Below are 17,892 nucleotides of genomic sequence, written 5' to 3'. Positions count from 1 at the left end.
GGGTCGCTTTCGTGCCGCTTCAGAAGTGAATTGCAGATGGATATGCGGTTGGCCAGGTTCTCCTCGTCAGCTTGTGCGGCACCCAAACATCGAGGCGGGACACGTAGCCAAGGTGTTGCAAATGCCTTTGTACAGTTCTATAGCCTATTTTAAGTGTCTCCGCAATCTCTCGCACCTTTAGCGTCCGGTCTTGCTCAACCAGTGCCTTGATATCATTCGAATCATCCTCGGTGAGCCGACCGCTGCGGGGTCCATCTTCAAGACTCGTATCTCCGGAACGAAATTTGGCAAACTATTTCTGAGCGGCACGTTCTGTTAAGGCATCGTCCCCGTATACGCCGCATATCTTTCGGTGGGCCTCCGCAGCTCGCTTGTCTTTCTTGAAGTAATAAAGCAAAATGTGCCGAAAATGCACCTTATTCTCCGACATGTTCACAGGCCTGTAGCACAAACAAAACTAATGCCAATGAAACCAAATTTGACAGATGAAAAGAGCGGACTGTCACCTTTCCAAAACATATTTGGATTGCCCGATTAGGCAACCAGAACCGGATTCGGAAAAAATTTGCACTACTAACAAAAACCGAACGAATATATGGATCCACCCAATATTAATTACTTATATTAATAATATTACAATAAGAAATTATATAATTAGAACACATTTGATAAGTTATAAGGTAATATTACACAGTGTAGTGTGCAAAGCCCTACAACTAGCACCAGGTATGTTGAGACCCATAATGCATCCGGTTATGAAATCATAAAATGTTAGTAAATCAGATGCAAACTGAACATCAAAACAATAATGCAGTTTAACAAGGATATCAAAGGCAAATATTGGATTGTCGCCAACTGAAATTAAATTTTCATCAGTCTTTATATAAAATTGTCCTTCTTTTGTTTGTCCAATCACAAAGCACACCAAAAACGGTTGGATATTTTTTCGTTTTTGAGACAAAGTTTCATCTTCTTCATTATTTACAAGTAAATCTTCCATTTTCTATATTAAAAGGTAAAAATATACATAGCTTATAATATAAAATATCTATAATGAGCATTGGCTGTATTTAAGTTTATAATGTACGATGTTTTTAATTACAATACTCACATGAATAAACTGTAATAAATTTCGGTTTGGAATCTGTTTAAGGGAAAAATTCGATGCTTTAATTTTTGTACCTTTTGAATTGTTTTCCCTCTGAAATTATAATTAATATTATTAAATTCATATACGCACGCTCTTTTTGTGAAAATTATTTCGAAATCGAAAATTATTTTTGAATCGCTTACAGTTGTTTTCGTTTTTGCATAGTTCGGAGAGGGCAATAGTTCCGGCAACAAAATCAGAGCTTTGAAATTATCTGTAAAGTATAAAGAAGTATCAGTTACATACAAAAGAAATGTACAAGTTGTAGAAAAAATCGAGTTCTTGTTCAATAATATAACTAAACTATGTATTGTCATACCATCATCAAAATCATCCACTTTTTGGAGCAAGTATTCCTTTTTCATGCGGCAGAATTTCAAAATTCTTGGCACATAGTAAGATGAAAATTTTCTTAAAAATATATCATTGTTAGGAAACATTGATATAAATTCTCTATGAATCTGAAACAATAAATGAAATTCTATATGATGTAAATCATTTGAATGAAGAAATAGTTACATATCTACAAATTATTTTTCATACTTCAATTAACTTACCATTTCTCCATTGTAATCTTTTAGTTTTGGATATAATTTAAATACATCGTCTATTGTCTGTTCGGAATTTTTTATGCTCCTTTGCCTGTTAGGTCTTGTTTCATCTAATAATTGTATAATACTCGGCTTATTGCTTTCGCTGGGCATTTTGAATATAAGCTCACAACACTGAAAGTAATAAATTGTCAACAATAATTAAATATTTTTATAAGAAAAAAATCTATAAATATGTATATATTGTATTTGAATTAGAATTCTAAAATGCTAATTTTCTTTACAAATGTCATATGTACCTTTTCTTGAAATACTTCCTCTTCAAGATATTCTTGTTTCACAAATTGTGTCCTCTGTCTTTTAATATTAATTTTTTTAACATTAATTGCTGGCTTAGTCGATGCTCTTTTTTTCTTCGTGGGATTTAGTTTTACTCGCATATTTTGAAAGCGATATTGTATAAAGCCGCTGTTTGTTGTCTTATCATAAAAATGCTCCTAAATATGTACATAAATAAATTTTATTAAACAATAGTATCAATATATGAATTACAAAAATACTTACATAACCTTCAGGCGAGTGTGAAGATCGTAATTTCGGAAAAGCATTGACGATTTCCCTAGCCAATTTTGTTTTTAATTGGCTAGATGGATACCTTTCAAATAAGATTCGAAATAAAAATATTATAGAGTAATATAAACAATTAAGTTATGAACAACGTGTTTTATAAATTTAAAAATATCATGATAACGTACATATCATTGTTGAGTTTGACTATTTCAGCACATACTATTCTAATAAATTCTTGACGATCGGTATTTCCAACGATACCAGAATCAAGAACGCTCACTAATGGTATCTTTCTTATAATTTTAGCATCATACGCTTCAATCCAAGCTCGAACGTTTAATTTATTTTCTGCGTTATTAGGCTAAATATATTCAAAACATACTTTAAACATTTTTATATTATTTATTTATTTTCGTAAAATGAATTACGTGTTTTTTAAATATATATAATAGTATATTTTTTTAAGGTTTTTTTATAATAGCATAATTAATACCTGCTGAATATTTATATTTTGTGGATGCAGTAAAATAGGAACATTTTGTACATTATTTACGTCATCTATTGCAGAATTTTTTGGTTGCTCATCAACTTGAATGATTTCATTACCGGCAGTTGACGCGATTGTAGGTATATTATTTTGAACTCCATAGATAGGTCCATTAACAATAAAACAATTCTGTATACAGTTACAACAACAATGTTAGAATTTCTTCACGTGTAACTGGTTATACATACATATTTATTTCTAATGGTTAAATTAAAAATACCGTTGCTTTTGCTGCATTAATCAAATTCAACAGTTTCTTCCTCGGTCCCGTTTTTATTTTGAGTTCTTTTAAATCAGTTTCTGTCAGCGAAAGAAATGCTTCGCCATCAACAAATTCATCTGTAATATACACAATATTTAAAAAGATATGAATTATATATATAATTTTTTGAATTGCTGACTTTTAAGTGGAAACTAATTTGAAAGATATTCAGCTTTTATTTGATTATTTTATTATATGTTAAAAATTAATTTCATTTACTAAAATGTTATTAAGGAGCCAGTAACGTCCCAGCAAACAAAATATAGGAATGTTATAATGTTGCTGCAGTATTGCAGTTAGATTCTATGTTTGCTGGAGTAATTCAAATTAAATTACATAGATGTATGTACAAGAAGTTTTATTGAGTCATGCCAAAACGATTACAAATTTACTAAATCGATTTAATATCCTTCGTAGTGAATATTTAGGACTGACTTATGTACTATATTAATGTACTACTTTTTTAAGATGAGCATATACATATAGTTTAACTTGAATTAAATTTAAATATTTTAAAATCAACTTTGTCTACGAGTCTCTTTCACCAACTTCTGATTAAATTAATCGACAATCAACTCGCAGAAGTGCCAACAACAGTTTAATAAATTCCCCTACAGCACAAAGTTACACACAAGTTGCAGCAACACTGCTGCAATATTGCGGCAACATTGCATGTTGCAGCAGTATTGCAGAGATTTTGCAGCGATATTGCTATAAATTCTGTGCTGTATGGGTTAGAACGTCTCCTCTCTCTTCTTCTTTTGGAGACAAATTGTGTTTAGTTCTCACGTTGGCGATCATGATGATTGAGTCAACCATCGATTAGCGTTAATCGGAGCTGATGAAAGAAGAGTGCATACAATAATAGAAATATAATAGAAATAAGGAATAAGGAAATTCAACCTATCAGAAATCGGATACCCAGTTTCCGATAAGTTGAAATCGTTGTTGTTATTCCTTATTCCTTCTATTGTATCTATCCCTTAACACTTGACATATTTTTGTAATTCACCTTGCAATATTTTCAGAACTTCATGTGGCACCCCTTTAGTGAGTAAATATTCTTTTAATGCAGTCGGACTGTTTAATGTGTCCTGCGAAAATAAATATTAATTTGTACATGAAGCCTATCCTGCAATTGCGTAAGCATAGTTGTAGGTGTGGTTGTAATTGTAAGAATTTTCCAATTACTGTCGAATATGAAAAAGAGAGCTGCAATAAGCAATCGTTATTCCTTAACTATAACCGGCACTTTGGTGACTTTAAGTAAAAAAAATGAATTTTATTTATTTTTGTCATTGAAGTATTCAGATTTTATGAAGGAAACTTAGAAATTTTGAAAAATATTTTAGAAAGTAATACATTTTTTATTTACAAAAATATTTATTTGATAGAGCGCCATACATATTCCGATATAATTCCGGTTATATCACAGTAATGTTATAAACACTTTATAAGATAACTTGGGCGCGTTTATTATGGTCTGAGGACAATTCCAAGATATATTATTTATTCCCAATAAAAATGACTTTGTTTAACATAAAAGTTAAACAAAAACGCCTATCGTATAGGTCGCGGACTAAGAGCACAGTGTAATTGTAGCCGTATTGTTTTTATAGATTCCTGTTTTCTCTTGTAGGCGTACAGGCTATGTGCAGATAATACAGAGTAAAAGTGAATACGAAACGAAAATATTCGTAATCATATTCAAAAAATACTCATTCAAATGGAATGAAAAAGTATTTATTCGTTTCTTGACGAATAAAAAAGACGTGTATTCGAAAGAGTATTTTCAATCATTTTTTATTTATTTATTCGAATATTAGGTGTATTCACCGGACACGCTACCCTCCACAATGGATCGGAAAACCATACAGGAGTCTAAAGCCTGATGTCCACGATGCTAGAAATCGATCCGAGACAGTCGGTCTCGAACAGAGAGAAAGAATTAACAAATCACATTTGAACAATTTGATCACATGATCATTGCGATTGGTCAATTCTTCATCCGAGGACCGATTTCTAGCATCATGGATACAAGGCTTAAAAGGATATTACCCCCACTCTCACCAATATAAACTAAAAAAAACAGAGCAAGGGAAAATCCAGATTCCAATATCTCGTCGCAAACGTCTCTTATGTTTTCTTGGAGAGTGAAATAACGAAATATCAAAAAATGTGTTGATAGCAACCTACGCTGGATTTGTTGATCTTGCGAGTACAAAATTTGTATGTGTGTATTGTGATCGAGACTTATTCTTTTAAGAGATTGAAAAATTAGGGCCACTGTCACCAAGCTCAGTTAACTTAACTGGCCAGTTAATCCATCGGAATTGACCAATCGCATTTGTCATTTTGTTTGAAGCAAACTTAGAAAAACCCTTGGAAAAATAATTTACAATACATAATTTCTTTAAATATTTTACAACTTAGTACTTGAAATGGAGGGCGATTTACACTCGAGTGACGAGTATTTTGCACAAACGCTAGTCGCTCACGTATCTAATATACATATCCCGATGTATAGTTCGATTGCACCAATTAATTATCGGTGATCATATAGACTCTGCGTTCGGAAATATCGCTCAGGTGCCTTCATGATCGTTTCGTCCTTGTTGTTCGCCTAATGTTAAACAAGGACAAGATGATGCATCCTAGAGATTCTATATCGGAGTCTGGCTACGATTTTGCCAAAATCCTATGAGAAAAAAGTATATATTTATATAATTTCTCCTTATATATGTACTGTGTGTGTCTCACTTTATAATCTTAATTAAAGTATAGAGTGAAACATAGAGTGAAACAGTATAAGTTAGAGTGAAATAGTATATATATGCAGGGAGAAATTATATATTATTCTTCTCTCTGTTAAGCTGGAAATACAATGGGCACAAGCAACAGGCACAGGCAACAGGGAATAACGAGCCGTCCAATCAGAGCTCTGGGATACAATATCGAACTTATACCCCAGAGCTCTGATTGGACGGCTTGTTATTCCCTGTTGCCTGTGCCTATTGCCTGTGTCTATTGTGTTTCCAGCTTTAAGATTTTGACAAAATCGCTCGTACGTGGCCAGACTCTGATAGGGTCTCTAATGCATCCGAGATATCGAAGGTGATCGGAGGGATCCGAGTCCCAGTGAGAAATGACAATGGAATCGACGTCGAATCGATGTCGATTCGACGTCGAAATCATCAAATTGACGTCGAGCGACGTCGATTCAACATCGATTCCAATATCATTTCTCACTGGGGTGACGTTTCCAAATGCAACCATATCCGGACGTGGAGAAAGCGCTCCGTTTTCAGCTGTGCTGATGAGAGTGGGGGCAATAGCTGGATATGCATATCTTCGTGAAATCGCACCTTTACGCAATTAGAAATAAGGGCTTGATGTAGATATAAAATGGTATATATTTACGTATATGTTATATAGAAGTCATATCTGTTTATTGGGAATTTCGTATATGGAAATTCTCGTGTCTTTCTCGAATTAAATAAATGATGCTTACCTGTGGCAAAATGTTCGAATTCATCGCGTACAATGCATGCATAATCAATCACAATCACACAAAACAAATGATCTACACTTAATTATTTTACAAAATGCGTAGTCTATTGTCTCTCGGAAACGAAAACGGCACATTGCCGAGTTTATTCACTAAAACATGTGACGAACAACCAAGATGGCACCATCTCGTTCATAACAGCAAAACGATTGTAGCGCTCCTAGCGTTTGAGAATTCACTCTATTGAAGTGACGTTCAATGCATCTTGCATTGAATTATCAACCGATGCTTAAATCACTTTGGTTGAGCGAGTGAAATAGCTGCTCACTCATTACATAAGAGTAATTCCAAAGGAGTGAAAGTTCACTCTTAAAGATTCATTCTTGAAGTAGTTGTCACTTTTGCTCTTGTTAAAAGTGAAACTTTCAGTAGGTATTAAAAGTATAAAGTGAAAGCTCGCAGACTGGAACATTTACCTACATCGATTTCTGAAGCTTTTTTTGCTCAAATGTTCTTCCATTATTACTATTATAACATAATAGATATAGAAAGTATAAAATACTAACAGTGTCTTCTTAAATTAATTAACCGTCGTAATACGATTTCGGATAGACTACGATATCTGAATCACTTGAATCCCTCTTTCTTTTGCCTAAGATATCTACGAGACACTATTAATTATAGATGTTTCTGAACAAATTTTCGTGGTATGTCACAAAAAGGTCCTGGAGGGCTCGGAGGTAATTGAAGAACGATGACATTATCGACAATTGATATAAATTTGCGAATATTATAAATATAAATATTTGGATAATACATTATTAAATTTATGATTTTTTGTTATATAAAAGCTGCAAAAATAAGCATGCCTACCTGTAATCTTATAATATCTTATATACTGCGGCAAAATTACAATTTGTTTCTCTACAGTTATCATCTCTATTGATAATCAAACTCAGACGATAACATTAAAATCATTTTTAAATAAAAGTCGTATATTATAAATTGAGTTTTAAATATACATATATACGTGTCTACAAAATTGATATAAATCATAAAATTAGAAGAGAAGAAAATGGTATTATGGCTAGTGTAAATATTGTGGCCCCTTTTAATATCTCCGCTATTAAGTGGCGAATTCTAACGATTACTTATGGAATTATTTGTTCAGTAGCTCACCGTTACATGACGCTAATTATATCATTAATCAATAGCCAGCAGTTATTATAACGCATTTTTTACTTTTAAATATTTCGAAACGTTTCTGAGGTATATTTTAGCGTTTAATTACACCTACTTCCTCATTTTTCTTAAACTTGCATATTATCACATGAATATATGTATTTTTGAATGTATTGTTTGCTATTTAACATTTTATTTGACTGTATATATTTTGAGTTGTGAAAATTTAAACAATAGCATGGCATTTTGTTTATGTGGCCCTTTACGGATATTGATTACTCACGGCCTCTTTTTTGAGGTTTTCATATCAAAATAATTATTTGATAATCGTTTGTAGCTCTACTGTTAATCTATACTTTGTATTATGTGTACTATTTTTAGTACATTGAGATTTTTAGTACTGTGCAGTTTATATGCAGAAATTGTGTAAATGTATTTACTTTTATTTGCATACATTTAAAAATGTTTTACTTTTTTGTTAATTTTGTAACCAAATACTATTTTCTAAATAAAACTAATTTTTTAAGGCTATTTTTATAAAAAGCCGCATTACCATCCATATTTTTCTTCGAGTCATTATGCAATGTCGCCACATTTTTATTAATAGTGTCCTCAGTAATAAATATTTCGTAACTTTGAGTCCAGAATCGATTCAACAATTATTTAATAAATGTAATTGTCAAGTTTTTAACTAAAATATTGATTATTAATTAACAAAGTTATTGTGTAAAATGTAATTGGAGTGCCATAATACCACCTTCTTCTATACTACAACTACTAAATTATCAGTTTCTTATTCTTAATTACTTAAATTTTAGCACACCAACTTCCGTAAGGTTGACCGTCTTTACATGTAAGACGTATATAATTTATTTGCGTAATCTAGGATTTCTCGTAAATGTTACGGCTAGCAAGAAGTTGTCTATAAGATATTACATAAAGAAAAGGTAATAAATTATATTGGCGTTTTAAGTTTTATTAAACTTCTTTTAGAACAAAAATATAAAACTGAACAAATTATTATTATTCTAACAAAAAAAGTTTCACCAGAATCTTAATTCGTTTACGATTTTAAAATTAACGTATTTATTTCTGTAAAAACTGTATTATATAATAAAAATAAAAGTTTATATAAATTCCAAAAAGAAATAATATAATTGATTTTTTTTTGTGTTGATCATTTTTTTCCTCTCTTTTTTTAAATAGGTGAATCAATCGTATTCGTAGAGAAGAAAAAAAGGAGGAAGAGAAACATATAACTTACATAATAAAATTGAAACTTATATCTACCGTGTTAGTAAAAGTTATGTGGAATATATTAAATCGTATTTTAATGTTATGGTGCAATAGTGATGACTAGACGTGACTGATGACTGAACATTTACCTCTTATAACATTTTACATGTCATGGTAAGATGTAGTTTAAATGCGGTGAAAGGAATATTAGTTATACGCTTGAACATTATGCACGGATAGACATGTGTGTACATATATAATGTAGTCTGTACTTACTTATTACAAAAATATGCGATGAAATAATTACAGTTGCTAAGAAATTGTTTAAATCCTAATTATTTTATCAAATCGTCAGAGAGGAATCTTATTCCTCTCGCAGAACGCGCGAAATGGAAACTGCAATTAAACGTTGCCGGTAGGAATGTGTTTTCCTTCTAAACATAATAGAAAGCGACAGTATTATCTACAAGACGGTCATGAATTAGTAGGAACAGGTTGAAATTGTGTGTCGTCAAATTATAAATATATACTTATATTTTAAATTCACAAGTTGACAAATACGCATAATTCATTTTTAGTTTTGATTTTTAATTAAAGATGAAGAGATGGATTACTTTTTGGATTACTCCATAAAGATAATAGAGGGATGAATTACGTGAATTTATAAAAAAAATGGACAGTTTGTAAATTCGAAATTTGTCTTCGAGTATTTTATGAAATTTAAAGTAGCCTATTATCTAATTATTCTTAATGATCCATGCAGTTAAAACAATTGGAATCAATGATGTTTGTTATTTCGTTTAATTTAAACAAGTTACTTTGCAGTTTTGAATATTTTTAACTTGCTTCTTCTATCACACGTTACGGAAGAGGAAATGAAGATAAGTAAAGTTACGTCGACAAAAAATATTATTTATTATTTTGGTATGTGTGCTTTACATGAGAACAAAACATGTCTCTGATAATTACAGGAACGAGCAGCAGTTCGATCTCGCTTTTTTCACACCTTTAATTATTTAATATCTGTATTATATCTGCAGCATTTCTTTCGCACAGGTGATGTGTGTGTATGTGTTTGCACGTGTTACACTTGTGTTGGAAAAAGGTCTATGTAAAATGGAAGGAATTTACATAAACTTTTCCAAAAAAAAAAAATAGATGATAACTCAAAAGACTTACACAGATGTACACTTATACACACGCATGTATTATGCACACTACGAGTCAGTCAACCTTCGAGTTCGACGCTGTTAGGTCTAATCATTCTATATCCTTGTTTTGCATCTCAAGTAGAGTAAGCGCATTTTGCTTTAAAATAGGAAAGAAGAAGATAGACAAATGTATAAAAAGCAGCAATTGAAATGAATATGCTTAAACCACCGCTTCGCAGAGAATACTGTTTCTGCATATGTTGAACTTGTTACACGGAAGATATACAAAAATAATATTCTTCTTTCCAGCAACATTTTTAATCTTCAACCCTATATGTATATATATATGTATATATATAAATATATGTACATATATATATATACTTGCGTACGCAACTATATCTCATTAGTACCATTTGATACACTCGTGAAGTTCAACATATAAAAACAACGGCAGTTGCTTATTAAATTTTAATTCATTAGACAGGAAACAATAATCAAAATTCATAGGGAAACAAATCTAAATGTAAAAAATTTGCGACTTGTAAATCATTACTGAAATTTTAACGAGGGGCAAATAGAAACCGGCTATGACTTCTTTTTGTTTCGTTATGTTACAGGTGTTCCATATAAAGTAACTATACATTTTGTCAATCTGGCACTCCTTATCTTTATATATCATTTCATATCACCTTTTTTTGCACGTCATTCTTAACACGATCGAACACAGCAGTCGATTTTAATCTTTGAAAAATTAATTCTGAAATACGAAGCATATTGCGCTAACGTTATCAACAGTCTATCTATATTGTTCTAATTTAATTGCTGGCTAATCGAAACTATTTGCAATCTTGCAAGATATATATGATGGTCCTTCCTGTACTTTCTCAAGAAAAATATTACATATAATATTGTACTATAATAGAATTCTCTCTCGATCTCTCTCTTTCTTTCTTCCGATATGGAAAAATACGACTTTTTCCTCACTGAAGAAGTTAATAATAATGTCTATTCTAATTACTACGTTATTACTTAATTATATCTTCTCCTTTCCGTTATTATTCTTGCTTTATTCTTATTCTATTTGCTATCGAGTCACAATTAGAAACCATTAATGTTACCAAATATACGCAATGTAGATGCTCGGCATTTCACTATAACATAGTGAATATTAAATACAAAGTGAATAATTAAATACAAGACATACGTGTTTTAGATCAATATAAGACTTTTAGATAGGTATGAATAAATATCGCAAAATCCTCTACTAATAAAAATATCTTTTAATAGAGAATTCCATTTTTTATTTGTTTCTTAGAGAATTATTTTTCTCGTAGAAAAAATTGTAGAAGTTATATCAAATACTTTCGCGGCTTTTTTCAATGGTACGAATGAAGAGAGGAAACTCAACTTATATTTAATAATAATTAATTAATTAAAATTAAATAAAAATTAATTAATTAAAATTAAAATAAGTTTATTAATAATAAAGAAAAACTTTGATTCATAGATTATGAGAAACTTCTGAGACAAAATATGCGCGTTATTTCTTTATTTTAAATTGTATTAGAAATTTAGAAATTGAAAATATTATTTCAAGAAAAAAAAGTTCCTCTTAAATATTTTATAATTATTGCTAAGAGCTTCTTTCAAGCAATAAAGTTCTTAAGTAATCAATAAAAATATGTTCATTTGACAAATGTTTTTTATTCACGGAGTTGTGTAATTTCTAAAACTAAAATTTCAATAGATACATTTGTATATGTACGTATATTGTAATGAAAATAAATTTCATTCGGCTCTCAGGAATTTCCTTGCATTATCGATCAATCAATGTTTGATCAAGTCAAGATTGTTTCGTAATCACCAATTACTATAAAACCGATAGAAAGAAAATTATATCGCAATTCGCTTAACCGCTAATTATCCATACTCATGATTAACTCGCAATTCTATCATACTCTGTGATTCTAAATCCACATACGTGACAATCAACATTCAACATGCAGGAAACATCACATTGAATTTGATATATGTATGATAACATATCGTATCTATATCTTTTAGCTATGTTAAGGGTGTCTTTCCCATGTTGCGCTTTTTTTCGCGAAGCATCACTTTCGTGAAAGTGTACGCGAGCGCAGAGCGATCGTGCGATCGCTCGTAAAATTATAGGAATTTTAAAAATCTCTAAAATTCTAATAATATACAAAGCAAGAAAGAATCGTCGACACACTTGCCCTTTTTATACTTTTATACTTTTATACTAAGACTTTACAAGGCCATAGTATATTTCTATTTACGCTGATACTCTTCAGTACCTACTTCTCTTGATACGTCAGTCATTTATTACATTCAAACATATGTCAGAGATTTAATTATTAATGAAAATTACGTGAATATGTTAGAAGAGATAATTGTTATTTTAAAATATTAAATACTTATAATATAATTTAAATTTTATGCTACTTATAAGAAGTGATAAATATATACGATTTATAAATGTGGATATACTTCTTTAATGTATTAATACTCTTATTAAAAGAATCAATATTCAAAATAAAGTTCAGTAATTTTCATTTAAGAGCAAGCGGTTATCAACAATTTCTACAAGTGCAATTTGTACTCACTACTTCATGTATCCACTACGCAAAAAAAAAGGTGAAGTTTTATAAATAAAATTTTGTATATAAACTTCTAAATATTTGACAGCTCACAACACGTGTCACGCTCGAAGGAAATCAGCTTGCTGTACACCAGCAAAACGTTTTCTAACTGCCATCCCTATGGCTGATGAGAAAATGGCAGAATTTCTTAACGTGTCTAATTTTTTTATAAGTTCTAGTTTTATAAGTACCTACAGAGTCACTAACGGTAGCGTTATATTAGAAAGACGAAATGCGGAGAATATTGGAAAAAATAATTTGATTGCTTTAGTATATGGAAACTCGAATTATCTCGAGTGAAACGGTATCATAGAACATGAGAAGAAGTCGATTAATTCAAGTGCTTTCTACTAATCAAAGAGGATATTTTTTAACGATGAATCACTCTAGTCGAATTTAATTTAATTTAACTTTTGCAGGCTAATTATCGCTAAACACATTTAACTATCAGTCCCTATAATTGTCCTGCGGCCGAAATTATTTGGGTCCCGAATGATTATTGTAACTCGTTTAAAATCTTTCACGTACAATTCCGTTTTTCGCCTTTCTCCTTTTTCTTTCGAAACCGTTGACTTCGTTTTAATTATACATTTTACAAATTATCAATTTAATGGCTAATACTTACAGGTGTACATATGTAACAATTAATCGCGTATCTACGAGGATCAAGCACTCCTTTCGCGACTCATTCGAATGTGGTTTTAGGCCGTACTTGAGCACTCCCTGTTGAGAAACGGAGATTGCGATCAATCTTATCGTTGATCGTTTAAATTCCCGCGAGACATCTTTTCTCGCGAAATGTAGGCAAAGTTTGATTGAACAAGTAATGAAAATCATGTCGATTTTGACCGAAGTGAAAAACGGAAAAGAAAAAAAGTTATAATTAGCAAATGGCTAGTTTCTTCATTCTTCTCGCATAGCGTTTCGTTATGAATTAAAGCATAATAGACCGATCATGATAAGCAATCCGTCTTTCGTTAAGTTATTAGCATCAACAATACAATATTAAATAGTTAATTAAGAATCGAGTAAACTACACACATACAAGCAGATACAAAATTGATTAGCATTGCCGAAACGCTAATACGAGCAAATTTCCTGCTATGCAGGCTAGAGAACTTGCCGTTGTTGTTTGATCCACGTTTGAAGACACGCATGCACTTCCGTGAGATTGTCCCTGACACTTACAATTAGACGTTAGAAGTGTTAGAACGAGTACAACACAGATATGTAAGGGAACAGGTCGTTGCATATAATTCTTAATTAACAGCGTTCTCAACGAGGTGACCAATCGTGCCAATATTCATTTCATCTCGAGAGAAAAAAGCCTACTTCCCTCATGTACATTCATCATTTTTTAAGGAAAGTTTTTATCTGCGATTGATTGACCTGATAATTTACAATTGTGCAATAATTAGCGATGTGTACGCTCGTCTTAAGAAATATTTTACACACACGGCCCGTATTATATATAATATGAAATGTAATTATATTATCTTCTAAAGATCCACAGCATAAGTTTGAATCAATAGTTTCGATTGTCAAGATTGATTTCAACGTATTCGCGTACACATGTGTATTGTTTGCCTGTTTGTCTGTTTGTCTGTCTCTGTGTGTACTTCGTGTGTACGTATGTGTTCGTCATAATTAGACGTAAGACAATAGTGAAACAGACCCAAGTCATGCTCTACATTAAGGTGCTAGCGTTCTGTATCATAGAAAAATCGTAGTGGCTCTGTATTTGAGCGAATGACATGTGTCTAGATTTTACTATAATGTAAGGATTTTATTGTAAGCTAATTTTTTATTGTAAGCTCGAACTTCGTCGAAAACTGCTACAAGATTTTTAGAAACGTGCGTGAAATGAGCGAAGGATAGTACATTCGAGTACGGACAATTTAACCCTTTGTCCTTAGATTTTTTAGACTTCTAAACGTAAAACATATAAATATAATTAATATAACATATAAATATAATGTAATTGTACATTTACCTACATTTAATTACAAATTTAATTTAATTTATTTTTTAAAATGTAAATAAATAAATAAATATCTCATAACAAGATATTATAAACTTAGAAATATATGCATATATAAAGTAAAAGTGTCTAATTAAAAAGTTAATATTATAAAAACTATATATAAAGAACATATTTAAAAAATATACAGAATAATCAACGATAAAATAATAGTTTAAAGAACAAAAAATTAATTTATCATTTATAATTTCATTAGTAAAGATCACTGACGGTGTGATTTAAAACTAATGTCACGAAATATAAATTCTCATTTCGAACTTTAATAAGTATTGATTGATTTATAATAGAATAGCCAAGAAGAGAACAAGCAGTAGCGATAGTGATAATAATAACGGCAACGATAACTAATGATCGTAATAGTTATTAGGTCACTTCGAAGGCTAGTAGAAAACTTGTTTATAGAATGCGTTCAACTACTACAAAGGAGAGAAGTCCTCCGTCTAAAGTATAGATTGCATTCGTATGAGAAGATTGTCCATGCGATAATCTTCTAAGAGGAAACTGTCGATAAAATACATTTGCTCGAATTAATTCGTGATTTTTCATCGAAAGTTTCGCCGATTTCCTTTACCTTCGCTACAAATACCTTTTTTACTTATACTTTCTGTTTACTTACATCATTTGCTAAGATCATATCTTGAATCTGTTTTCTTGTTTTTTAACATGATTCTCTTAATTATCGTTTATTCGTGAAAAAAAATTAATTAAATGGATTTAATTGAGTTACAAACTGCACGTTAATTAAAATATTAATGACTTCGGTGAATGCGTAGTATTATTAAGATCATGATATGAGTATTATGTAACACAATAAATAAAAGATATAAGATCATATGAGGTCTTGCGTAATTGGTTTTACAGCAAAGTTTGAATTTGTGTTGTTTAATATATTTTCATGATGTCGGATATGCTAGACCGATTATCCGTGAAATGTTCTTTTTCTACGATATATCTGACATAGCCCTCGCGAAGGCACAATCGTCTCGTTTATGAGTCTTGCGAGGCGTATCGCTAGCGTTCGAGGCGTTCAGAGACTGATATAGCAATTATATCGACATAAGATGTGTGAACAGCACAACCGTAATTAAAGTATCTCTTTTCTTTTTTTTTTCGGGCCGATATGCTTTCTTGCTGTGTGTTTTAAGTAAAAAATTACTTTCTTCGAATGCTTAGGCGCTCGCGATTCCGCGATTCCTGCACATCTTTTCGATCAAAAGTCTGCCGTTTACGAATTGCAAACGAATCCTCAAAGGAATCGTAATATTTGTCCAAACTATTGATCTTAAAGACCCGACGTTAATAGTGAATAAATATAAATTTTCATTTAAAAAAGTCAGAGTCTGATATTTCTTACAGAGAGAATACCTATATTTATAAAAAGGTAGAATCGACGAAAACATACGTTATAGAGGAAAATAAATTTGCCAATGTAACGAAATGAAGTTACTAGTGTAAGAACTATGTACGTATATCATCGTTAAGAATTTCGTTTCAAAGGACTTGCGAAAATAAATTTTCGATTGAACTTTCGTTGACATCCCTTAAACATCTACATCGTTAACACCGAGTTTTAATGATATGGGACAGTGACACTGTATTTATCCTTAATTGTATCATTTAAACACATGTACATTTTGATTATCCTTCGTTACAGTTTCCCCGCGGATTGTAATAATATATAGTATATTTATATATAGATATGCATGTGTATACCACGTCCCGGGATCGACGCCGTAATCTTCATGTTATACACATGCACCACATCACTTACGTACTGTCGCGTGTTCCTTCGTCTGTGCATGCATCACACTCATTGTCAGCATAATAATAAATTTGTGAACTTCAATCATTTAAGACATGACTCATGGATCATATCGTGAGAATGCTGCCGAATCATTAATTAATTCTGTTACGATATTATCACGTTTATGACCTATCGCTAATTCGGGCGGGGTAAGCGCAATAATTCTGGACAAACCATTATGTCCCTAATTTCGTCGTGGGACACATTGTAGGATTTAAACATTCACATTAACGCGTCCCGAGAATCATCGTAAATCATCCCGAAGCGATTAATTAAGCTCGTGAATTTTTGTTGTATATTTCTTCTCACGTCAATTTTTCCCTCTGCCAATTTTTCTCCGTTGTCTTTTTTATTGCCAATCGAACTGCTCGGGATTGCTTCGTGGAGTCATAGTGATCTTCGAGACGCTACGCAAAACGGGACGTCAGCATTACATCTGAGAAACGTCGAAGTCCCGTTATCAGTCTACGAGCTACAAAATTGTGCGACTTCTAAACACCGAGTTTGGTTGGTTATTATTCAAGTTGACCGCGAAGTTACTTCCGGGAACTCATCCGCTCGTCTCGCCACCACCTCAAGCTAATTACTCCTTTTTTTTTGTCATTGACTCGGCCAGCGAGCCTTGAAACGATTGTCTACCATTAAATAGTTAAAGCATTAAGTAGTTACGCCGATTGAGGCATTCCATTGAATTCTGCTTTCTATTTTCTTATAGTCATCACTTTTTTTGGAACGCTATGTATATAGAAAAATTCTGAATCTATAATTTCAGATTGTAATAATACAGTTTATGATTTGCGTTTTTAGAACGTTGATATAATATTTGTACGAATTAATTACTTTACTTATATGTGAAATGTAATGTAAGAGAAAAAATATTATTCAGAATTATCCGAAAACAAAGAAATTGTAATTGTACTACATTACTACAAACTTCTGTTCTGCTTTCCAAATCAAATATCTACTTTAAATAGAAACGCGAATTCTGAAAGCGTCTCGTCGGCATATAGGAAGATCAAACACAGGCTCTATATCCCTGTTGACCCTTAAATATCGATATTTGAATTAGTACGTATGAAATTCGATCGAATCCCTGACTGGATCAACCAGACGAGACCGCCGTCGGCGGTAGATGTCGATCGAGTTTCGCTTCGCACAATCGACGTATTTGTCAATATTATATTTGTTTCGGGAAAAATGGACCCTTATCATTTCATCAGGATA

General features: G+C 31.6%; 1 protein-coding gene across 1 annotated transcript; it reads right to left on the bottom strand.

Moving 5' to 3' along the window:
- Nucleotides 1-673: 673 nt before the first annotated feature.
- On the bottom strand, nucleotides 674-6,759 carry LOC108723758 (uncharacterized). The gene is made up of 12 exons (XM_018449708.1): nucleotides 6,592-6,759; nucleotides 4,093-4,174; nucleotides 3,039-3,157; nucleotides 2,765-2,947; nucleotides 2,457-2,632; nucleotides 2,266-2,356; nucleotides 2,001-2,198; nucleotides 1,708-1,875; nucleotides 1,470-1,611; nucleotides 1,294-1,364; nucleotides 1,112-1,201; nucleotides 674-1,003 (listed from the first exon to the last, which is right to left on the bottom strand). The coding sequence occupies exons 1-12, from the start codon at nucleotides 6,631-6,633 to the stop codon at nucleotides 674-676; spliced, it is 1,692 nt and encodes a 563-aa protein (XP_018305210.1). The 5' UTR covers nucleotides 6,634-6,759.
- Between the last annotated feature and the right edge of the window lie 11,133 nt (nucleotides 6,760-17,892).

Source organism: Mycetomoellerius zeteki, unplaced genomic scaffold (genome assembly GCF_001594055.1).
Source record: "Mycetomoellerius zeteki isolate Tzet28-1 unplaced genomic scaffold, Tzet1.0 scaffold25, whole genome shotgun sequence".
NCBI classification, from domain to species: domain Eukaryota; kingdom Metazoa; phylum Arthropoda; class Insecta; order Hymenoptera; family Formicidae; genus Mycetomoellerius; species Mycetomoellerius zeteki.
This window is presented reverse-complemented; position numbering and strand designations above follow the sequence as displayed.